The sequence below is a fragment of the Botryllus schlosseri genome, chromosome 16 (genome assembly GCF_051294905.1).
Source record: "Botryllus schlosseri isolate E-star chromosome 16, Bs_hap1, whole genome shotgun sequence".
NCBI classification, from domain to species: Eukaryota; Metazoa; Chordata; class Ascidiacea; order Stolidobranchia; family Styelidae; genus Botryllus; species Botryllus schlosseri.
The window spans coordinates 5,141,840-5,167,668 of record NC_137251.1 but is presented as its reverse complement, the minus strand read 5'-3'; the positions used below and the strand labels follow the sequence as shown (position 1 = coordinate 5,167,668).

The following is a 25,829-nucleotide window of genomic DNA, read 5'->3' as shown; positions in this document are numbered from 1 at the left end:
ATTGAAGCATGTACTTGGAACTTTGAGCTAGTGTAACACGACAGTGCAAATATCATAGCTCTATATGTCCCTAAAGTACGACTTCAAGTTACGGTTTTACCAATATACTTGAAATACATCCGAAAGTTTTCCATCTAAAATTTTCGGACCGAATATTAGCTTGGCCTCGTCGCGATTTTGTGCCCTTAAAGTAAGTATGAGGTAACAATGCATTCAGCATCCGGTGATGCGTCGCTATGAATAGGTCGTTCGGTCTCATCCATGCACGACAAGTGCCCGCATAGGATAAACAACAATTAAGTCATCATATGCGATGAGATTTCGGTCGTGTGGGTGTAACAATAAATGGGCAGCTGTGCGAAAACGCTGCAATATACATTCCTTAAGTCAGAATCGGAACACTTTATTACAGACAAGTAGACTTACTCAGTAGCGGTTGTTATAATGTGATTAGTCACAAGGAGGTTGATACATGTCAGCTATTAGTTATTGCGCCTTTGTACTTCATCGAGAATACATATTTATACATATGTTCTGAAGCTTCGGGTGGAACATTTCTATCGATTGCTGATATAGAACTCGCACGACGGACCGATGATAACTTTACGCCAAAAGTCGCACGATTCACGTTGAGAAATGCTTTAGTCATTTCCGTATTATTTGCGACTCATGACACTGCCTATCCACTATCTATGCTTGTATTACAACAGCGTTATTCGCCCATATTATCATGCTTCGACTTCAAATGTCGCACTCTTCTGCCCTGTTAGTCATTGTGATATGCATTCGTCTGATACAATAGCTGATTATAATTCCACAAACCACATAGTATCGAATATTTATAGATGAAAAAGTGGTCAGATAATATCATAATAGAATCATTGATTTCCAAGCCCAAGTTCTCGCAAACAATATAATCCACTGTGTTGGCACTTGTTGCATGACGTGAGGCGATACCTAAGTACATATTCGAGCGATACATCAATACTGCAAAGTAATAATGTTTCTCCAAATGAGCGTGAATTGGGATATATGGCACTTGGTGAATACGGCATGTTGAATTCGGCACAGTATTCGGGTTAGATGGGTTAGGTTAGGTTTAGGGCTAGGGGTTTGGTTAAGGTAGGTGTAAGTTAGGATTCGCTTTTCGGGTCTGCGGAGTGCCGAATTTACTGGTAATCTTCACGAAGAACTGCACCTAAAGGGAAGCCTGTGCAGTGTGCACTATGCAGTGTGAGCGAACACTGCTCTATTTGAAATGCATCCATCGTCTTCTCAAGGTAAGAAGTGATTCGATGCCAGATGTTTTGCATAGTTCACATAATACGTTTGATACATACGACGGAAAATAAATCGCAGCATGTAGCAATTTATAATCGCAGTTTATCGATGAGTCAACGACTAATCGTCCATTATATGTTCCGTCATAATATTATGTCATAAAATCACACAACCGCAAGTAAAAACAGCGAAATACTGGGAAACCGCAGGATTGGCTATTAACTGCCATAGAACCAAAGAAATGGCACTCAACAACCATGGTCCATGATCAACCATGATCAACCTAATTCAACCTCGATCAGTTGATCCCGGACAAGGAATTTCAATCTGAGACGTAGGTAGTTTTTTGCATGGTAATGACTGATGTAATGATGTCAGAGATTATGACATCAACACACTGTGAGTTGCATGTAGTGTCAAATGCACGTTTAGGATAAGTTTAATTTCCCGTTTCTTTCCGGGTTATTCATATATTTGAGTGCATATCTCATGAACAAGATTAAACTTAATCCAACCAAATACTCCAATCTGCTAACCTGCTGCGGCAGGACCGCTTTTAACTTTATTCACAGCTTTTATCCAACTGTCCTTGTCGTTCTTTGTCGCCGCGGCAAACGTCTGCGAATTCTGATTCCTTTTGCCAAATTCTGTATGAAAAAGATCAGTTTTAACGAATGCGAATAAAATGGCCTAATTGCTGTATCGTCGTCACATCCGGTAATACGTACCCGGTATTATTTCGAACGCATACCGGCTTGCGCTACCTTCGCTGATATGGGGGTTCTCATCCACCTCGCAGCCGGTGATGGGAATAGAGCCCTGAATAATTGATATCATAAACTTGTGTGGCGGACATCAAATTTTGATACAAATCGATTCTCTTTCTGTGATAAGGTAACATCATATAAACAGACAACAATAGATTCTATTCAGGCCAACAAGACGCATACCGCAGTACTATAAGATATACAATATCAAGATTCGCACAATGCACATACTCATCAATCTGCTCATATTGACACAGATGTGCTGGTCAAAGTACGCAACATTGCAATACAAGTAGAAGTGGAAGTTTCGTGGTAAATGTCTTCTCAATTACAGCTAAAAGTAGCGATTTCCAATTCGTATCAAAACAAAATTACTTCGTAAAAAAGTAAAAAATTAACGGTCTGAAAAGCACTAAGTCGGCGGTGGCTATAATACCTTCGAAATTGCAAGATACATCTTCGCGACCAAAACAAAATGAGTAATTGCACTACAAACAAGTACAATCTTCGGAAATATATTCAGCAGTTACTGTGATGGCTATTACACGCGCTTATTGTTAAGAGTTCTGACAAAAAAGTGACGCTAACTTATCCCAAACCTACTTTCAACCTCCCAAAACCCAAAGTGTAAAAAGCAAGTAGTTTCACCTAAAAATCTGTTCCAGCGGAAGTGGTAGTACTATAAAAACATAACCATTGAGTAATTTGCGCCAGTGTAGGCAAGACCTACTCGAGTATGTCGAAAAAGTGGAAGTATGCTTCATTACTTCGTTACTGGTCGCCTCTGGATATAAATCAGGTCGGTGTATATGATAATAGCCATCATATAGTTTAAAATTTAGGCGTAAAGACGGCTGACATTACTGAAACTGCAAGTCCGCAGGAATACGAGTGATGCGAAAAGCAGGAACGGCTAAATGTGTCACGCGTTAGCCTCTATATTTCTGGACGACATAACATGTATTATAGTCAAGTTCAACACGAATTCATCGGGTGGTTGCGATCCGAACCGTAGCCTTGGTCGATATGTATATTGGCCGATATAATTGCTCCAATACGATAAATCAAAATCAACGCTACGCACAGAAAATCGTTAAGGGGTCAATACATATACTAATACATATAATACGGTCCTTTCCAATTCTCTACTGGACGATTAGCCCTGATGAGTGTCAGCCGAAACTTCGAAAAAGTAGAAGTTATTCGCTACAGAATTCAAGTAACCTAATTATTTTTGTTTACCATAAAAATACAGCTTAGGAAACTGCGAAATGTACTCGACCATGAAAGAAACCAATTGAAACTTGTCGAAAACGTCCTAATATTATAAACTCACACAAAGCTTTGCTTCGTCTCTATCCTTGTAAAAGTACAGACATTTCTTGGTGAGCACGAACCATCGATCGCTCCAGGTCTTTCTCATTCCGCCTTGCTTTTTCAACCATCCGCTCTTGAGCGGTTTGTCCGCGTCTGTCCTGGCCCAGCCGTTTTCGGCCGTCGTAAACGGCGTCAGGTCGGATTTGGAATGAGATTTGCGTCGCGTTTCGTCATCGAAGTCTCGAACTGTTTTTACTTGGCCTCTGCGATGAATAAGAGATGTATCAAGTCTGAGACTTGTGCGTGGATGAAGCGATATTCAAGGCTATAGCATGGATATTACACAATGATTGCTGTGTAGAAATGATTAAGATCCCACCCTTTGGGCTACAACGGGATTTAAATATCACATACAATGTTTATATATATCGCGATTACCACGCTTTGCACTGGCTTTGAGCGTGCGCTCATCGGCTTGAAAATCGATGCACCAGTCTGTCTCGTGGAAATTTTTGGTCAATTGTCATGACTCAAGGCCTCAAGGGGACTACGGAACTATCCTTAGCACCTCTGGGTGTATTTCAATTGCATATCTGTGGTCATATTTCGGAGGTTAAGAGTCATTTGCGAGTCGGCCTACTACACCGACAATAACATTTAATAGATTGACCATTGTTCACAAATTTGTATGAATTTCAAAGGCATCGCCCTGTTAAAAATTTTTAACTTGAATTTATACAGATATGCAATATACAGGATACTCTCCTCGGAATTGCAGACTCAAGAGCAACCCGGTACCAACTTTGACCAACATCGTAAGCTCAAGTTAGGATTTCAAGACGTTAGTCGTCTGTGCATCTACCTTACCTCCAGACATCGCCAAGATGTATCAGTTAACAACTAAACTAACATGACATTATTATTATCAGCAATCAAACACAAAAATCACCGAAGACGTACGAATCCTAACGAATTACTTACATAATATTTCGAATCTAGCACCCACTGGACAAGGAGATGCAAAGACGTCGGTGGCACGTGCCAATACAATCGCGTCATTACGACGCAATAAAATGCAATTGATTTTTCGGTGACAAAACCATCTAATTTGATCACGACTTGTGGCGGTACAGCGCATATAACCACGTCTCTCAGAAATGATATAAGCACGGTAAGCTATTGATCGCAACATCCAATTGTAAGATTGAATTTCAATGGACTGTGTACAGTGTGCCTGTGCGGGCACTTCGAAGTCTTCGATGACATCAGTAACCACGCTATCAACGCAAAGGAAACGCAAAATATCCCCACACCGAGCCACATATAGAGAGCATTGTCATTGTCATAATTGCGCATTATTAGCACTCTATTTTCTACCAGCAATATGGGTCAGGCTATTTGGTGGTTAATATAATGTCAGAAGAATGTCGCAGTACTACACGCGATTCGCGTCCCGAACATATTATCTGGATGACAATTATGCTCATCCTACATGTGATTTCACTATTTGAAATCATCCCCTGATGGACCCTACATATTCCAAGAATTTACTTTAAAATCGATAGCCCTCATGAATAATTCAACTCGAATTCGTTACTGCTGCGATTTCCAAAGTTCATCCGGACCATTATTGATCATCTTCAAGCAAATAGCAACACATTCTCGCTATTTATCACCATATGGTCCGTACGCAGTTTTCAGACATCGCTGTCTTATCACACACCAAGTTACGAAATAATAATAATAATAATAATAACACGATAAAAACTATTTTGCAGTACAACGAACAACCTGCCGAATCTTCGCAAGCTACGCCACTTGTAATCGAGTTTCATCTTGTGGCAATTCGGCGATGCTACGCGATGCACCGTCGGTCATAATAAGCGCATTCGCAGCGAAGTGATGGAATTATGTATCGCCTATGGATTAGCACAAGACCCAGCTGAACCGCCTTCATCAGCATTGGCGGAATACTTCCGTAATCTGTAATTATGCTGCGACTTCAGAACAACCACGGTCGGTCGCGGTTTTCAGCCATAAAAGGCAACCACGGTCTGCCGATTCTACTTTTCGAGGAACGGTCGAATACCAGTCACGTCATTTTCATGGTAGCTGGGTCTGTCCACCGTTAACTTGCGAAAGAAGATCATGTATATCAATATCGACATCCTCGAACAAAATGTGAACCAATACGAGCTACGATTGCCTGAATGGAACATCTGGTTTGCATTGACAAATTTGGTACTATGTCGTTGCAAATTGTTATGACGTATTCTGTTGCAGCGACTTGTTTGCTACAATGTAACGCTTGCATTCAATTTGATTTTAGGCAATTGAATGGTATACAGTTGGCTTCAGTCATTATATCTTTGTCCATATTGCCATTTTCTACCCTCGCAGTATAGCAATGATGAAATCGTTACAACGAAGTGACCTTTAAGATACATAGAGTAGGTCTGGGTAGGTCTGGGTATAGCACTAGTTCATATAACGGACAGATTGGCAATCTGCGCCAGCAAGGGAGTTGCTGTATTTTGGACTTTAACAGAACATGGAAGCATGGTTGCCTCCCAGAACATGGAAGCATGTGTGGCTCCGGACAGACATATTCGAAAGTACCCGATTCGGATCGAAACATAATTCTGAGTTTGTAATTTATCATTTCGTCTTTTAGTTTGACTGCTATGAAATGGTCACAAAGTTTTGCACCATTGTCACGTGGAGCATGTAAAATTTCAATGTACCGACCAGTTACTGAATTACTTATTGATAGGGCGATTTTTCTGACGTGTCAAAAAAGTCAAAATTTTGTCAAAATTGTAGCGTTTGGTCAAAAAAATGCCAAAATTTTGTCAAAATTGTAGCATTTAGTCAAAAAATGTCAAAATTTTGTCAAAATTGTAGCGATTAGTCAAAAAATGTCAAAATTGTTTCGCAACCTACATTTCGTTTATATCTACCATAATACGTGATGTAACTATTAAAATTCGTCATAGGGCCAGATTTCGTTGGAATAAAGTTTTTTCATGTAAAAATATGTCAGTTCTTGTTCTTTTTTCAGGTCAAACTACTTCGTAAGGACAGACAATTCCAACCAGAAATGAAGATAAGTAGTACAATTCTAACATTAAGTGAGAAAATTTGCATACGTTAGGTAAAAAATTGGTCAAAATTGGGTTTTTTAAGGTAAAAGAATGTCAAAATTTTGATTTTTTAGGTCAAAATTTTTAGGTAGAAAAAATCGCCCTACTTATTAACGATACGCTCCGCTGATGGTTAACAGGAATTTCGAGGATTCAGATATTGAATCGAGAGAACTAAATAAGACGGCGGACGACAGGATGTGACAAGGATTGCATTTGGAAAGCCCGGAAAACTGTTAATGGCGCATCTCGAACACTCTCAACACTGTAATTTGTTAACTTGGGTGCAATTGATCTCCAAAAATGAAATGAGGATATGCACCGTGTGTAATCTGTGTATTGGTTCCTCGATCACAAGTCGTAGGCTATCTTACAATAAACGCCGACAAATCATCATGGAAAATAACAGTGGGTATTGAACTCGCTGTACGTGTTATATTTGTGGTGATTGTAGATTGGGAATCGAAAATTGTCCAAATCTGTACCTTGGCACTAATTATGTCCCAATCACCTAACCGGTTGTTGATGAAACAACAGGCGCTAAGAGCGTCATGTCGCATCCCAAGTCGCATGATAAATAATTCGCGTCACCGTTATGTGAAAGAGCCCGAAATATATGCAATGCCCGATCCAAATATACAGACAAAACATACGTAATGACAACGAAACTACATGGTTTGCCCTCCGCGAATTTCGATGGAGACCTATACGCAGTACGCAAACTACGCATGACACATGTTATCGTTTCGACTTTGTTGTTTTCATATATACGGTACTTTATAAAACGAAACGCGGTAGTATATCGATCATCGGATCGCGGTCATTATTAAATCACCTTAATATTGTACATCGACATATTGAACATGGCGGGCTGTTGAGATAGAGCAAGCATATGTCCCAAACAGTCTCTCTTCGGTGAATATCTACATAGTTCTGCATTACGCCTCATTCATTCTTTGGCATGAATAAAGGATATATGCCAATCGATTTCAAACTGAAAGACTGCCAACTGCTCTGGATTACCCCATAGGTCCAAATTTTCAAACTCGACATGAAAGTTGCGTAATGCACAATACACAAATTCAGAGAGACTTCGTTCTGCGAAACGAAAGATCTTCTAAAAGCGAATTTCTATGTTGTGACGTCATTATAGAAACCTGAATGTTTTCAGACTGCTACAAAGTAGATTCTCGTTATCGAACATAGATATATATATATATTGTCACGTAAAACGGAGACTTTCGCTACAGATTTGTTGTTGTTTCCCGTAAGCAAAACGTATCGAAGCATTTCGATTTGGAGAAGCACAATGGATGGCTGAACCACACGCCTGCGTGACCCTTGTTTGATATGATCTCTAGCCTTCTTGTGCAGTTGTGAACTAGTGACAGAGATATTCACAACAATCTGACAAGACTATCGGGTCGTATTGTTATGATGTCTAATGCGTGTGAAATATCTGTGTAATTGAAGAATCTTGAACTAAACTCCATTCGCTAACAGTATCGCGAACAATAGTCGAAGTAACTATGGAATAATAAAAACCAAAACATTCCAGATACGTCGATATTATCCTTGATATCAGTTGCTGTATAGTGATGGTGCTCTAGTTTGTAGGAAGACAGAGCTAGACCTATATATATAGTATATAGTATATACTGTGTACAATATCAAAATATATCGTGTAAACCAGGGGTCGATAACTCAAAACGGGTCGCAGGCCACTTTTCAAATTTCGTAGCGGTCGCGGGCCGCATGAATTCGATATCGGTATAAACTAGGCAACTATCGTTTTAAAACTCTACGTCAGTACAGCGCCGTGCTACTTTATTTAGGCAACGGGCGTAGTGACCACAAAAGAAGTAATATTTTATCAAAGGATTACAAATACAACAAAAAATCATTATCATCAATTTCATTTTATTTTGAACTAGAAACGCTTTTCAGCGAATAAGGAATCGATATTGAGGATAGCGAGATACGTTACTAGCTGAAAGAACATCCCCACGTAAAGCTTGATCTTGTGGGGAAGCCGTAAGCCAGTGGTTTTCAAACATTTTTTGACACGCCCCCCCTTTATGATACTGAAAACTTTCGCTCCCCCGTTATCGTCATATCACAAAATGCAACCAGAATGCTAGCAATCCCAACGGATAGTTTGATGGCATGGAAGGTTATGACTGTTGATGAGAGAATTCTATAATATGAATTCCGGACCATACACAAAGCGTAAATTTTATGTAAATTGTAGGGTTGTAACTAAGTCACAAGGCTCCGAGTCACAAGTCAATCTCACTTTTATATTTTTGACTCGAATCCAGTCGAGTCATTTTCAATTCTCACCGAGTCAAGTCCGAGTCCAAGTCAGCGAACAGAGGATCGAGTCCGAGTCCAAGTCATTGTGTTGACTGCTCAGTTTCCAGTTAAAGTCTTCCCAAACCCACTTTTTAAACTCTGTTTGGTGATATTGAATGGTTCGCATTTATAATATATCAATTTTCCTCACTTTTAGCAGTTTCTGGTCGCATTTTCAAGCACCAGTACGAATAGACGAAATCCAAATAGTGTGTTGGCTTCGAAATTACAAGGAAATGTCGATCTTCGCCGTCTGAATCTCGAGTCAATGACTTGCTTCGAGTCATGCGCAATGACTCGAGTCCAAGTCGAGTCAATACACAGATCGACTCGAGTCGAGTCGAGTCATTTCCGTATTTTGAGAAAATGACTCGAGTCGAGTCGAGTCATCCGAAAATCGTGACTCGAGTCTGACTCGAGTCGAGTCATGACTCGAGTCATTACAACCCTGGACTAAATTGCGCGGAGCGCGAAAATTTTTTCAGTTGACCGCAGCTCCGCGCCCTCTTTCAGATGCGTCCACGCCCGCCCCTACAAGAGGGGCGCGCCCACCAGTGAACCACTGCCCTATGCCGTTTTCTAAGCGCCTCGATCTTGGCAGTGTTTTGGACATTGCACGTCAAGGCAATATGCCCAGCCCATTCATTTCAGTGGATTATTCTCCCTCGATGGAATGCTGTTGCCATCTCCAAAGCCGTTTTAGCTAGTGACAAATAGTGATGTTGGGCAAAGGCGAATAGCTTATTTTTAAACAACAACAAAAACAATACTTGAAACTGCATTTCAAAATGGTTTTCTTAGCTTTCAACCGAAATCTCAAATCACGTCGCGGGCCGCAAAATATGACCTCGCGGGCCGCGTGTTGGTGACCCCTGGTGTAAACCATCAAACTTCAGCAAATCTCATACATTTTGGCAATGTTTGTTGAAAATAATGTGGAGTGAACTGGTATTTGGTGGTGTCGTGACTATCACAATCGATACTTCTGCTTTCGTAATGTCACGTAAATTGATGATTCATCAATATCGGTCGTTGGTGGTTTGCATGCCAGAACCTATACGAAGTGAATTTCGAACACATAAAAATGAGACCAACATAAGTGTACGGATTACTATTATTAAGGTATAGGTATATTCGTAATTGAAGTATTGATGCAAATCACTACACGTTCAATGCGGAAGATCAATCTGCCCCAAATATATCCCAAGCACGATTTCCCGTTCATCACCTATTCTCATTTCATTCATACACACACACACACACACACACACACAGACACAGTGATAAATTGACCTTGATTGACCGATAGAGGGAGTAGACAATCCAGACATTCTTCCGTGCTATTCTTAGCCACAAACAATTATCAGCTTACAATTATCGGGTCTAATTTTGAAATTTACAGTAATTTCAGTCGAAACAATAATAGTGATGGATTTATGAACTCAACTTTTGAAAACTTTCACGGCTAGCCTGAAATCTTATTGTCAACGAGGCGGATATGCATTATTATTTACGATTATGCCGTCCACAACGCGATACCACATCGATCGATTCGACTTCGACTTCGGAAAGATTTCGCCACTAACGCGATTCCGTTACACATACCATGTTGTTAATGCTGGGAAGTCGTTCGACAAAGACAATTGTATATTTGTGACTATACGGAATATGGAGCTTGATTAAAAAATGATTTTGTGGCATCGGAAAACTTCCAGCAACTGTCCATGATATATATTCATTTCCCAAAGCGCTCGAGTTAACGGAGAAACTTATTAAGGAAGGCGTTCCACAAAAAAGCGTCACTTACTTCCCAGGTTTGCTACCCAATATATCCTTCTTGGCCTTGTTCTTGAGTTGACGCAGTTTGGCGTACGCACTGCTAGCGTTTGACGCCGCGGCGTCGAGTATGTGCCCAAAATCTTTATCCGAGGGATTACCCCTATCACGACTGCGACGACTGCCAAATCGCCCCAGCCTTTTGGCCGGGCTTGATGATTCTGTACCTATCAGGTCTAAATTACTCTGTACCGACGCCGACGCTTTCATGCGTCCAGAACCCAATTTCGGAGCAACACAATCGTTCTCCCCTATGCAGGATATGTCCTCCATCGAATTGATTCTGTCAAGTGCGCATGACGAGTTGGAACGCTGTTGATTGGATCTCGATGGTAACGTTGGCGGGATGAGATCTACCGTGAATGTGTGGTCGGGGTCACTGTAAATATGCTGGTCGCTGGTTATTTCGTTGGAAGACGAATTAAACGTTGCTTTATTTTCTTTGTCAATGCTCAGCTCTCTCGATACTGACTGATGCGAGTTGATGGAGGTGTTTTCGGAGGAGTCGGCGTCGTTGTATTCATGGGTAACCGAGCCTCCCTCATGCAGCGCGGTTTCATTCTTGGCTCTCACGGTGTCCATGATTTCTTGAATATTAACCGGATCGCCAAGGTCCAAGTCTCCCAGAAAGCTGGCGGTTGATTGGCTAGATGAAGCCTTTCGCCTCGGTTTCGTGGGTGCTTTCCGTTTGTTCGAAGCGATAGGTCCGATCACGTCATGGCTTGTTAGTTCCGGTTCGCTGTACAAATCACTGGCATCGACATCCGAAACGACTGCATGCTGATAACGCTGGTTGTACTCCGTTAGAACGCTCTCTAAAAAGTCCTGATCGCCCTCCATGTGCGAACAATTAAATGTGTACGATTACTAACCACGAAAAAGTCACACGAATGGATTACTTGGCCATCTGATAAAGGTGACTGTATGCAAAAGAATAGATGATCACGAGTCACCACTATAAATTGTTAGTGACGAAATATCCTGCCTTGGGTGGCTTGTAACAGTCTCATATCATATCACACCAAGTCCAGTTGAATTGACATTGTAGCTAAACGACCAGACGGCGCTTCAGGCGTAATTACACTCGATACTACTTCCGAACGTTTTCAAATTCATACAGCACGCACGGCGACACGACGTATGATTCCCTTGTGACAGAATGCTCCAACGTTTTTAACGAGATTATAGTCTAACGAAAGCCCGCGCTACATATGCCTTCCCTTTGATCGAATACGGCCTATAGTAGAAATCAGTTACCTCGAGGCTTCTTCCTGTAAATTACGTCAATCGATTGAATCCGCCGATAGCACGACATGCGCTGGACTAGACATCGCCTATGCTGCTTGCATTATTTACGACGCTGCAGAACTAATCAGTCGTTTAGGCATGCATGCCAGCAACATGCATTTCTATTCAACTTGCGTGTCACACGCATCCATGCAAATTCACTGGATATTCACGGTCTTTTGTTATCTCAGCAACAGTTATCATTTATGAGAGATCTATATAAGAAAAACACATATCGTCTGCATTGCGTGTACCCTGTACAATCTCTTACGGAAAAAAATGAGAATGACATTTTGGATACGTACACATGACAACTAAGATATTGTATTTTCTGTGAAATATCGCAGACAGTCAATCCCGACCTTTCAAGTTAAGCAGACTTGAATTTAGTGACCATTATTTGACCAACCATACAGACGGATATCCCGGTGACCAACCAAATGGCTGGGTCAATAGATGTATAGAATACATCTACAAGAAGGCTATGTTATCACTCCAATTCTACCTACATCACATAACGGTCATGTAAATATTGTCGAAAACTGATGAGCATTGGTAGTAAAACCCTATGTTCCATTTAAAAAATTAAAGAGCGTCCTGTCCATGTCATGGTGTTCACTGTAGGCTACACTGTACAGTTGTACAATGTACGTACACTTGTACATAATGCTAGAAGTTTGCGTTCCTTTTAATATATAATACCCAACACCGTCACATCATCATAAAAATTGTAAAGTAGCAATGATGAAATATGACATTCGCAGGATTTCGTAGAATTGTTTCAAAACTAAGCTAAAATTTTTAATTATTATTTGAAGGCTCTTTCCGATACCTAAAGCGATAAAGCACTTGTCAGTATTGGGTGTAACGACTTCTGCTAGTAAGCGAGGGAGGCTTTATGGCATTGTTGTAGCAGGCCACCCGCCAATATCGTGTTTATTATTTTTTTATTTCATTCAACTGCATTCTCAGTGTGTTAGGTATTACTTTGCAAGGTTTTCAAATAAAGATTCTCGATGTATTTTATGTTATGTATTCATATCGCCATCTGGCGACAGGTGATATATTTAGTTTCTTGAAAGTCATGTTATTATTAAACATAATAATCAGCGGTTCTATTATTTTCATCCGCCCAAGACGCAGAATGTATACTGCCATACTAAAGACACAATTACTGCGTTTCTATGCACGACAGAAATGAAATGCGTTGTTCATGTCGGCCGTGTTTCCATGACCAGACGCAATCCGACCGTGACTTGCCCGAACTTACTTCAGTAATTCAGTAGTTCAGTAATTCGATCAGTAAATTTTCACCACATCGCAAGATTGCGATAAATGACTCGATAGGAAGGAACCAAGACGACTTGTAGCGGCCATTCAATCAAACAACCCGTTTTAACTTTGTAGTCCCAAATTCAACATGCAAAAATGGTCATGAACCATTACTAACAGAAGTTAAAATAGGACGGAAAAAATAAGAAAATAAAGAGGCATATGTTATAGTAGTCGAGCGATACAGATATGATATCGTGGTCCGATAATTTCGAGCGCAGACTAGTAACTTGTTGTCGAGTCTACCGTTATTATACTGATTCTTCATCATGATTCAGAGATGGGCTCCGAGTGTCTTGTAGTCTAAGTTCATAAAGCTTGTGGTCAAACACCGTTGTTGTACCCATGCAACAGAAAGCAATCAATCAATCGTCAGATTATTATTTCATCTGCCCACGACACACAATGCACAATGCGATGTAATGAACAGATAGGGGGATGCCGAACGACCAACCATCATATGGGGTCTCTTGAACTGGCATCCGCCTCGACATAGTGCCCGATGGCACAGTCTTTTTCGATGTTATTCTTTCTTCGTCAGTCTTTTTTTCGAGGCTATTTCTTGCTCTTATTCTTTCTTTATCGGGTATTTTTTTTCTGAGCTTTTTGTCGCCATCGCTGTCGACGCGGGGGACGAGGAGCCAAGAATAACCACCGACGGCGGGAATCGAACCCGGGCCACCTGCTAGGAGGGCGCCGACGCTCACAAACGCTCGTATCACGAAGGAGATTTTGGAAGCCTTGCGGTAATTAGGAACACCACCGAAGTAATCAACTGGCCGAATAAAATACCGCGCCAGCATGGTCCAACAGCTAAGCCGAAATATTCACTCAATGGCCGACAAGTCCACGGCGTCCAAACAGGTCCATGCCCCCCGCCCCAAGACATGGGGAAGCGAGTGACACGCACTTGGTTACGACACCGATGGAAGTGAGTTCGAATCCCGGTTCTGTCTACTTTCTATGCAACGGAGGTTTATCTGGGCGTCTTATCGCTGACTTCACCGCCGTAGCAGTATTTGAACGGCAATAGTGAAGGTGAGTCGAGTGAAATGTCAGCAGCAAGTGAAGATCAAGTTACGGGCGCATGAAAAACGAGAGAGACCTATGGCAAAAGAGCGCTAGCATGGGATCGAGTTGTCCGACATATTATGAAGACCTGAGACACTATAACTTACTGTCGTGGCGCAAATGACCATATATAGGCCTACATCAGGGTTGCCAGATTGACCCTTTTGGGGCCAAATTCCACAAATTTTGCCCTTTTTAGAAGCAGTTGGCCCCAAAAAAATCAATTTGGCCCCTTAGCCCTTTCTTTTCAATATTTGGCCCTTTTTGGAAGCAGTTGAGACATAGGCTACCTTCAAACTAGCTATTCAAATAAATGTATCTCGCAAATTTAGCTGACCATGTTTGCCAATGTCAAGGATTCCGTGGAAACACTGTAGAAGATGAAGATTTGGATTCCATATGTAGAATGTAGACTGTGTTGGAATTGTAAATACAGATTTGAACAGGTGGACGAAAAAGCATTGAACATGGCTGGAAGCGAACTAGCAGAAAAAGTTTGAAAAAGAGTAGCCTACACCCTTACAGTACTTGATGATTGATAGAAATTTCAAAGAATAAAACTTCAACATATAACCTGAAGGTTTTGGTGAAAAACCTAAAACTTGAGTAAAGTTTCAAATATAAAGAAACTTCTCTCTCAATTTTTAATTAAAATTCATAAAATTTAATCACTCTCATATTATTGCACAAAAAGTTTTATTTTACGATTTTATATTCAGTTGGAAAATACGCTTGAAATAATAGCAGTCTTGTAGTTGGATCCAGTGTAGTTTTAAGTAGTTGCTTTGGTGTCCTAAAACAGTATAAACAATATAAGACTGGAATTCCAGATGATAAGGTCTGTGGGTAATGTTGCTACGTTATTAACGTTATTGAACAATTTGGCCCTTTTTGGCCCCTTTTCCGGCACTGTTTGGCCCCTTTTCTCAAAAGATGTCTGGCAACCCTGATATATATCTGCGAAAAAAATCAAACGCGAAAACAAACACATTTTCGGCTAATATGCGGCCCGTGAAGTGTGCTCCCAGAATGATTGACGACGAAAAAACCCATGCATGCTTGCCGAAGTCGTTTTTTGATGTTGGGTGCCTAAAATGGCTTGCACCGAATCTTCATCGCCTTGCAATCAGGCCCCCGCGGTAGATATGCGATTCACACAGGACATTATCGCCCCTTGAAAAATTGCGAATATGAACTCGCATGGTTTGGTAGCCTGCGTGTGAGCGATTCCAATACCTTTAAAGTAGCGACTTACCAGCGAGGTCACGTGTGGCATATTGCTCAAGTTTTATGATGGGGTGCTCTCAGTGTTCGAAGCCACTTGATCATCTATATGAATTGTATTTGCCCGTGTACTGAACGTACACTGTACAGTGTACAGCTGTACACACATATTATTGATGAAATTCGATCATTTACTTTAAAAAAATTCGCGCGACTGGAGTTGAAATTCACTCGATCGCCGGACTTGATTCGCCAGAGAAAGGGTGTCGGCCGTAATCGCGGACAAAAAGGTGTAACGAAGTGAGGGGGGATATAGAGGGAGGGCCACAGCCCACAATCAAACCATAACTAAATTAATTATTGACTGTGACTGCTATCATCAAACTACTGCTTATTCCACTTGAACTGCGGCATATTTACAGTCCCCACCCCGTGTTGATATGCCGCTCACAAAATGCTAATTACGATTTCCGGATTTGTATGCCACTATAGATTACTAACCTACGTAGGTTAGTAATCTATAATGCCACGAAGTCCTCGAAGAGAAGAAATATGAGATCACAAAGCATGGCTTCCGTCTTTGGCGAAAACAAATAGACGATGAGTGAACTGTCTACAAACCGATATCGGAATTGCGCTCTCTAGTGAATACTTGATGTACTACACAGCTCACTGGTCATGGCTTTATGTTTTCAGATTTCACGTTCAATCCATATCAATAACGTGTACGGTAATTCAAGAACGGCGCACGAATTTCCGTTTCCTCGTACTCGTGAGGAATGGTGACTTGAGCGAATTGTGGGTTACCTGAAAATGCAAATGCTATTTCCCAGTTCAAGATGAGTACTTGTTTATATTTTCATATGTATATCTTTGCTTCCTTTTTGAAGCTTTACAATCGTAGTCATTTGAAATTTCATCTGGTCTGTCGGTACACTAACAAGGACGAATCTTTACTCTACTATTATTATAGTATCCAAATACCATCCCTTGATTTGGATTGTGCCGGTTTCCACGTTCTGAATGACAGGCTGATAGAGTAGGCCAGGGAAATCGCTAAATCGGACGGTCCGTCAATCCTCCCATTAATACCCCATTAAAATTCCATAAAGTTGTCTGTTTGTGACAGTGTATTGCATTTCAACCCTGAGGTCAGTTGTCAAATCAACGTTGAATGACGTTTAGTTGACTGTATAGGCCTATACTGCCCACGCCAAGGGAAGTGTCTCACACAGTCACACCTTATTGACTTGTCGAATATTTTGTCCGGCCATGTGCAAATACTGCAATGATATAGGCTATGAATATTATGCTAATTGTGATCAACTGGATTATGAATTGATTAGTAAATTATCATGTATGTTCATTTGGCCAATTATCAGGATATAAGCCACTGAGGTTAGGGTTGAGCTGCCTGCTATGAATTTTGAATTAATGTAGAATGATAAAACCTGAAACTGAAATTGCTCAATAAATTCTGCCTCACTCCCTGATGCGCATGTGTCGTGAGTGTGATATTTTGTTTTTCGTTCATTTTGAATTACTTGTAATAGCGGTAAGGCTAGCGTTTATGACTGTGATGGCCTAATGGTGTCCTTAATAACTTGACTTTGGCAACGATAAATTTTTTCTTTTGAGCACTTGATCACGGCTTATCTTGCCCGTATAACTTTGGAATTTTCGCTAAGCGCATACCATAGGTTTCATTTCACGTAATACTTATGTGACTAGAAGAGTGTTTCGGATTCAGCAGCAATTCTGTCTGATGCACGAACGTCTGGCAACCAAACTGATTACAATTGCCAAAAAGCAATTCATTATTTTTGCCTACGCCTGAAACGTTCTTGTTGATCTCATCTCCGTAAGTTAATTGCTTTAATCTGAAGTGGTTGATGACTTTTAAATATGATGTAGAATCCAGTTGAATAATCATTAATTATTCTTTCCGCGGAAGGCATCTGCTTGATCGAAACGGCATTTATTTACTTGTGAGAAATGTTTCTGCCAGCGTTACCTTGATCCACCCATTTCAACAAGTAGATAATTTGAGTTTGGTCGTTAAAATGCATCGCTGTCATCATAACCGAAACATAGTTCATTTCATTTTCTACGGTTTAGTTGATGAAAGCACGGCTGCTCAATTGCAAGGAATGTTCTCGCCTGTGACCTGTGTTTCGCATGGCTAGTATAGACATTCCATGTAATAGCGGTGAATCTACCATATTGGTGATGCCATGGTTGGTATGCACTATGCATCGTGGAATGTACTCTATTCTCTATATTTCGACATTGCCTGGTTGAAGCTTTTTGTGCAGGAATTTTACAACTTTGATGCTTCAGGCTCAACTTTTGCACGCGTTGGTAATATGATGCACTCTATTTAAGACTGTGCAAGATTGAGTGCCTGAATCTATGGTATTTAGCTTCGAGTCGAGTATTCGAGCATCACTTATTGCGATTTCATCCGTGTTCAAGATGTGGAAAGGTCAAATATGTACCAATTATTGATACAGATGTGAATTGTATCGGTATATATATATATGCTTCAATAACTCTGCTATTTTATTTTTATCTAGCTATTAAAATTTTGTAAAGTTATTGGTTGATTGTGGTATGATGAACTGAAGAGTGGTTTTGAGAAACTGCTTAAACTGTGACAAATATCTTGTCATGGTAGGGATGGCTTCTAACAGCGTGTCTTCTGATGAGTACTTCAGCATTGGAACAAAAGTTAGTTGCAAGACCATTCACGACGTAGACCACGTCGGCGATGTCATCGCATTCGATCACGCCAGCAAGACGATGGTGCTGCGTCAACCGCCCACCAGCGGAAATGCAAAGCAGAATAACATCATATTATTGAATCTGCATTACGTCAGCGAGGTGAAAGTTTTAAGCGAATGCACGGACGAGGCGCCCGAGTTGCCGTCCCTCAATCTGCTGCAGCTTAAGAAGAGACTCGCTCAAGAGATGCAAGCGAAGGTCAACATGGCTCAAGCCACCAGCATGGGCGTCACTCCGGAAGGTCAAAAGGTTTTCTCCTACATTTTTAAGACAATCCAGCAATGTACATGGAACGACAAGAGTATAGTTGTGATGGAAGAGGTTTTGGTGAACCCGCCATACCGATCCCAAGACTGCGTGGCCAAGGATGGGAAGGATGCTAGAGCTCTGGGTCACGTCAAGAAAATCGTCGAGAAATACCACAAGGAGCAGGGTGCCTCCCCACCAAAGGATCTCTAGTTTAAATTTATGCCTTTTATGAATAGTCTTTTGACTAACGCATTTTTTTCAATGGTGATGGAGTCGACCATGAAACTTTTGATCAAGTTTGATGCTTGTATGAGATGTAAAACATTGGTTAATGTCTACCAGTTTGTATAATGTTTTCATCCGCATTGCAATAAAATTTGGTCATCTTTCAAAACCTGATATTGATGGTGTATCTCCTGGTTCAGATTAGGACTGGTTGATTCGATGCCGAGTTGAGTCCAGTATTCAGGTATTTGTGATGTCATATGAGTAGAACATAGTTTTAGGCAACAACGAAGTAAACACCAGTTAGTGCTGAATTATTTTCAATTTGTTATTACTAGCTTGGACAGAACATTCTGGAAAATACCAAGTTCCATGTCACTAATTTACAGAAATTCCTCTGAACCATGAATACGCGTACCCTTGTGCCACACGTTTTGAATGATAAATACGGCTAACCGGGGTTTTGTGGTTCCCACATACGGCAGAAAGTAGTGAAATGATAATTGTCGGTGATAAAATGCTTTCATGGGTGTATAATTTCACTGGAATCGCTGTGCCCAAGCCCTGGGTTAGATGATACATTATGCCTGCAATGGACAGATCAGATTGTATCGATTGCAACATGACTCATTCCAATGTTCTAGGTTTGGTGATCTCACTTCAAATGGGTCGCAAACTTCATTCAGAGCCTGCAGCATGTAGTGTAGGCTAATAGACGAATTCCAGGATATAAGGCGGCATATTCAATCTTAGTTATATTATCAACGGGGGTAATTCCGATATGGTGCTGCAGCAATTCGTTACGTGGTATCTTGGTGCGAGCTTTTCTTTGTGACAGACTGCACTACCCGTCGTCGTCCCGCAGGCGAAGTGTCCAATGTGTCCACTGTCCATGCATGTTGATATAACGTTGTTGTAAAATACACGCCCAAGCACTCGTATGGAGATTGAAACGTCCCATAATTTCGGCGGTGAAATATGACTCAAAATTATGCCCATATATATACCATCGATTTGAAACTCCACTTCTACTATCTCACTGTTTCGCCACGATATCAGGTTCAATAAAGAGCTGAACAATGTGAACATCATCATTGGTTTATTAGCAATTTTATCAGTTCAATACACCACAAAATGCGATATAATGATAGGAAGGTGTCGAAGCGACTTGGAGTAGTCTATGGAATCAGACACCCGCCTTGGCCTAGGGCCTAGGCGATGTAAAGAGGAGGTATGCACGGTGGAAGTGAAAATGACTTTTTTTTTCAAATCGAAAAAGGGGCTTCCTCAATCCTGACAAATGACCTAAAACTTCAATAAAAAGTGACTTCAGGGTATTGCCCCCATTTTCAGCCGGCAACCCCCCAATTTCTGCGCGTGGGGGGGTAAAATGGCCCATCTCGGCAACCGCTGGTCGTAGAGTCATGATATATAGCTCAAAATCTGCGGAAGCATCATGTTTCTATCTGTCTTAAGGAAAAAGTTTTCTCTGTTGTGAACACAAAATGAGTTATAGCCAAAGAACAATACATACGCACATTTTTGTTGAAATTCAGCATTTATTCTGACGAATTGTGATCTGTCATCAGTTTTTTTTAATCTAAAAGTAACACACTGACAATATCGAATATTGGGCCCATAATACAAATATATTCACAACACAGTCCTTTTAAAATCGGTTCAAAACATCATAATGAAACACTCACATTTAACGACTTATTGAAAATGCATTCTTGTGTCAAGTTTTTTCATCAGTTTACGAGACTTAATTTTTTGGCGAATGAGGCCATCTCGTCTTTGAAATCCCGAAACTTGTGCTGATGCTTCTGTTACGAGCTTTACATGCCGTTCCACTGTTTGATTGTGGCGTGGATGAAACAAAATCAGAGGCTTCTCGCGGCATTCTTCCAACTCTGCATCAGTCAAGTGCTCAATCGCTGGAGGAAGTTGTTGATAAGGTTCAATATCAGCCAACTCGTGGTATGCCTTTGCTTCCAAGTTCAACTTTGGGACACAGAATAAACGAATAGGACCGCAGTTCAATTGGTTGGAACTGCTATGACTCTCAATGTCCATAAGTGAATTTTGTTGAGCGGCATGTTTTCGAACCGCCAGCACCTTGGTCACACCCAATTGAAAAAAAAAAACTACGTGGAAGTGTATCTTGTTGGCCAGTTACTCAATTCAAAAAGCTCTCGCCACCACCTATGGCCTTTCCAAAGCTCCCATCGGAAATTGTGAATGACTTAAGTAAGGACCAGTTATATATGCTTATAAATGTGCTGGGCAATTATTCAGGGAAATGCTGATGATGATCTGGCTTATTTGGAGGTTGGACCAGGTATGCATTCAAGATGGCTAACTTTAGGATGCAGTGCAGAGTTTTACGGTATTATGTGACAGTTGATGAACCGCCTTTGAACCTGGAGATTCTGGTTCGTTTTTGCCATGAAGTATATTTTCCGACTTGGTTTGAGATCAAGCGAAACAGACATATAACACATGGATCCAGAAACTTCTTCAACTTGATTCAACAGGTTTTGAATTTTTCTGACAAAAACGTTCGGAAAATTGCTTTGAATTTGGTGATAAGAAACGGTTATTTCGCACACCCCGAAAATATTATGATTGCAATGCTGGTAGATGATAATGGAGTCATACGAAATAAGGTTGTGACCAAGGTGCTTGCATTTCGAAAACATGCCGCTTAATAAAATTTACTTGTGGACATTGAAAGTCATAGCAGTTCCAACCAATTGAACTGGGGTCCTATTCGTTTATTCTGTGTCACAGAGTTGAACTTGGAAGCAAAGGCATACCACGAGTTGGTTGATATTGAACCTTATCAACAACTTCCTCCAGCGATTGAGCACTTAACTGATGCAGAGTTGGAAGAATGCCGCGAGAAGCCTCTGATTTTGTTTCATCCATGCCACAATCAAACAGTGGAACGACATGTAAAGCTCGTAACAGAAGCATCAGCACAAGTTTCTGGATTTAAAAGACGAGATGGCCTCTCGATTGCCAAAAAATTAAGTCTCGTAAACTGATGAAAAAATTTGACGCAAAAATGCATTTTGAATAAGTCGTTAAATGTGAGTGTTTCATTATGATGCTTTGAGCCGATTTTATAAGGACAGTGTTGTGAATATATCTGTATTATGGGCCCAATATTCGGTATTGTCAGTGTGTTACTTTTAGATTAAAAAAAACTGATGACAGATCACAATTCGTCAGAATAAATGCTGAATTTCAACAAAAATGTGCGTATATATTGTTTTTTGGCTATTACTCATTTTGTGTTCACAATAGAGAAAACTTTCTTCTTAAGACAAATAGAAACATGATGCTTCCGCAGATTTTGAGCTATATATCATGACTCTACGACCAGCGGTTGCCGAGATGGGCCATTTTACCCCCCCACGCGCAGAAATTGGGGGGTTGCCGGCTGGAAAATGGGGGTAATACCCTGAAGTCACTTTTTATTGAAGTTTTAGGTCATTTGTCAGGATTGAGGAAGCCCTTTTTTTGATTTGAAAAATAAAGTCATTTTCACTCCACCATTGCACACTGAATGAAAAGTAAAGAAGATAGTATAGAAAAAAGCAAGCGACAAAAATGGGGTGGCATGTCATGGAAGGCGAGATCTATAGGTCAGTCGTGGTCCGGTAATCTTGAGGATGGACTAGTATTCACTTAGTAGTACGGTAATTGCTTGTATTTAACTTGAATGTGGACAATGTCCACTGGACATTAGGGCTCTTCAAAAATGACTTTTTTTCTCAAATCGTACTGGCTACTTGATAAAATTGTTAGGTTACCTAATTTAAGCCTACACACAAAATTTGGTTCAATTCCAGCCAGTAACCGCTTTGCTACAGGAGAAGAAAGTTTCTATTTATTATCTAAAAATAAATAACAAAAAATTTGAAAATTTTCTGTTCACCCCATGAAAGTGTTAGGCTGTCTATAGAAACGATGCTCACCAAATTTGGTTCAATTCCGACCAGTGGAAGCGGAGTTATTGCCGTCGAAAAATTTGAATTTGAATAAAATAGTATTTACGGTGACCGATTCTTTATTTATTTATTATAGTTGTGCTCACCGTAAATACTATGTTATTCAAATCCAAATTTCAGAAGAACCCATGCTGGCATGAAGCGCCTAAGGCTGTAGAACAGGCCGCACTTCGGTGATAATTTAGCTTCTAGGGACTGAACATGACTCTTCCAGGACATGCTCGAGTCCACTAAAACCCCGAGATATTTGGCATTATCTGTATTGGTAACGGGCTGACCAGCGATATTAACGGTTAGGTTATTTTTTGAATTTACTGTCAGCAATTGCGATTTCGAGGCGTTTATGCAAAGGTTGTTGTGGGCCGTCCACTCATGGACTTTGGGCATTTGGTCACAAGTCAGGGCATCCAGCTCTGCCGTCGAAGATGCGGAAGAGAGGAGGTGAGTATCATCAGCGAACAGTGTGGTGTTCAATGAGGAGGTTTCAAAAATGTCGTTGACATATAAGGCGAAAAGGACCGGTCCAAGTACTGAGCCCTGGGGCACACCACAGGTCACCAGGTGAGGAGAGGATAAGGTGTCTGAGATCGCAACCATTTGTTAGCGTCCAGTGAGGTAACTTTTCATGAGCTCAAGTTGTGGGCCGTGGGCCCCGAAGTCCGTAACGCGCCAATTTCGAGATGAGAATTTTATGATCTACGCAGTCAAACGCTTTTTTTAGATCGAGAAAATGCTACATCCCACATTTCGTTTCTCTGAGATATCATAATACTGTTCGGCCACTGTTAGGAGGGCATGAGCGGTTTGGTGTTTGTTTCGGAAGCCAAATTGTTGAGGGGAAATGACAGACATTTTGGCGAGGAATGAGAACAGGCGGGAGAGGAGCAACTTTTCGAATACACCCCCGATGCATGGGAGAACGGATATCGGACGGTAGTTGGTGACATTAGTTCTATCCCCAGCTTTGTGTACAGGGACTACTCTGGCTTTTTATAGATATCTTGGGTAGACTCCATTTTCTATCATGAAGTTGAAAAAATGGGCCATATATTGACCGATATGCAGGCTTATCATTTTTAAAAACCATGATGGGATTTGGTCATAGCCGTCGGCCTTGTGCGATTTCAGTTTGTGGATGGCTACTTCTACTTCGTATTTGGTCGTAGGTTCAAGCACAATTGACTGGGATATCGATCTCACCTCTGACCTGGCCGACACAGGTTTTGTAATAGAAGAAGCAATATTTGGGCCTACGTTACAAAAATATTCATTGAAGTGATTCGCGATGGCCGTCGGGTCTGAAAGTTTGTTTCCGGTATCCGAATTCACAATTTCCGAAACAGACTTATATGGCCTTTTTTTCGATGTAGGAGAGAGTTAAGTCCTGACCATGTTTTTCGAGTGTCCTTTATGTGTCTGTTGAAAAATCTCTCATTGCTTGTAGGCCTATCTCTCCTGTAGCAAAGCGGTTACTGGCTGGAATTGAACCAAATTTTGTGTGTAGGCTTAAATTAGGTAACCTAACAATTTTATCAAGTAGCCAGTACGATTTGAGAAAAAAATCATTTTTGAAGAGCCCTACTGGACATGCTCGTCGACTGTCGGATGGCCGGCGGGATACTGTTCCACTCATCAGGGAACGAGGGATGAGCAGGGTTGTAACCAAGTCACAACGTTCCGCGTCACAACTCACAAGTCAATCTCACTTCATGGCAGTGTTGACTCGAGTCAGTCGAGTTCTTTCCGATTTATCAAAAAGGCTGATTAATAACATCCTAGATTTTTCACTTTTCTTCATGACCCCTGAAAAAAAACCGTGGCGCACTAGAGGGTCAGGTTGGGAACCCCTGGTGTAAGCCCAGGTGGGTGTCTGATTTAAAAAAACTAGTCCCAGTCTTTAATCGACAACTTACAATATTTTCATTGCATTGCAGTCTTGTGGTGTTTTGAAATGATAAAATTATCAATTAACTGACACTGATACTGAAAAGCGTGCTACAGGCTATAGGCGGGAACTGCAGTCTCAAATGCTAATGGCGGCGGGTTAGCCTACTGCGACAAGTCTCCCACTTTGTAAAGTCAATTACTCCACCCCCTAATGGTTGACAGCACCGATCTATATAAATTGTACAGTTTACACTTTACAGATACTAGTGTAAACTAGAATATGTTGAAAGGAGGCATACAACACTGAATGAATCACACACAAAATAATTCAGATATGAGCGATCAATCGAAGTGACGTACGGATGTCAGAAATGGTAAAATCGAATGTCGAAAAACGTGAACCAATAACCCCAAAACGCTGGTTATGTGATATTCATTCAGCAGAATCTGATTGAATCTGATCTGTTTCTTCATCTAAGATGTGATCATGAAGGTGGGCGCGTTCTGGACGTGACATAATCGAGGACTGTTGGATTATAGAATGTGAGTAGTGACTGTGATTGGATTGTTCGCAATATATAATTAGATTCGCAATAACACAAAAACCCTACTAGCCAGCCTTCAGAATTACCGGACCACAACCTAACATCGACCTCGCGCCCTCCGCCACATGCCACCTCATTTTGTCGCTTGCGTCTTATATTCTCTGAATTACTTTTCATTGAGTGCCACTGTGATTGTGGCTACGTGGGAAGAACGTCAAGACGTCTGCAGGACCGCATAAACCAACATGTCCCCAGATTTATCAGAACACGTGCGTCACGCGATGTGAAAAGCTCACCCTTAACTCATCCACTTAAGATTGATGCTGATCGATCAAAGGCCATTAATTCTGCCATCGGCAAACATCTGTTGGATAATCCGATTTGTGCGAATAATTATCGAGACGACCGATTTCGAATCGTAGGTCGAGGCCGTTCACAATTCCATTTGTGTGCCTTGGAATCAACTTTTATCAAAATACACCAACCAAAACTCTGTCAACAAAAGGA

General features: G+C 41.0%; 2 protein-coding genes across 3 annotated transcripts in view; one reads left to right on the top strand and one right to left on the bottom strand.

Moving 5' to 3' along the window:
• The window catches only part of LOC145458341 (rho GTPase-activating protein 24-like), a 28,174-nt gene extending 16,130 nt beyond the window's left edge, over window positions 1–12,044 (bottom strand). The window contains exons 1-4 of one of the 2 annotated variants that reach the window (XM_080336677.1): window positions 10,671–12,044; window positions 3,385–3,628; window positions 2,010–2,100; window positions 1,818–1,928 (exon numbers count right to left, since the gene is read on the bottom strand). In XM_080336677.1, coding sequence (XP_080192803.1) covers window positions 1,818–1,928; window positions 2,010–2,100; window positions 3,385–3,628; window positions 10,671–11,539 — 1,315 coding nt within the window. In that variant the 5' untranslated portion in view covers window positions 11,540–12,044. Of the gene's footprint in view, window positions 1–1,817; window positions 1,929–2,009; window positions 2,101–3,384; window positions 3,629–5,156; window positions 5,603–10,670 lie in introns of those variants that run through there. The other variant, XM_080336678.1, reaches the window with a different exon arrangement.
• LOC145458342 (protein LSM12-like) lies at window positions 435–19,040 on the top strand. The gene is made up of 2 exons (XM_080336679.1): window positions 435–446; window positions 18,190–19,040. The coding sequence occupies exon 2, from the start codon at window positions 18,284–18,286 to the stop codon at window positions 18,854–18,856; it is 573 nt and encodes a 190-aa protein (XP_080192805.1). The 5' UTR covers window positions 435–446; window positions 18,190–18,283; the 3' UTR covers window positions 18,857–19,040.
• The last annotated feature ends 6,789 nt before the right edge of the window (window positions 19,041–25,829 follow it).

Coding starts and splice junctions, on each gene's coding strand:
- LOC145458342 (XM_080336679.1), top strand. CDS start 18,284: ATGGTAGGGATGGCTTCTAACAGCGTGTCTTCTGATGAGTACTTCAGC.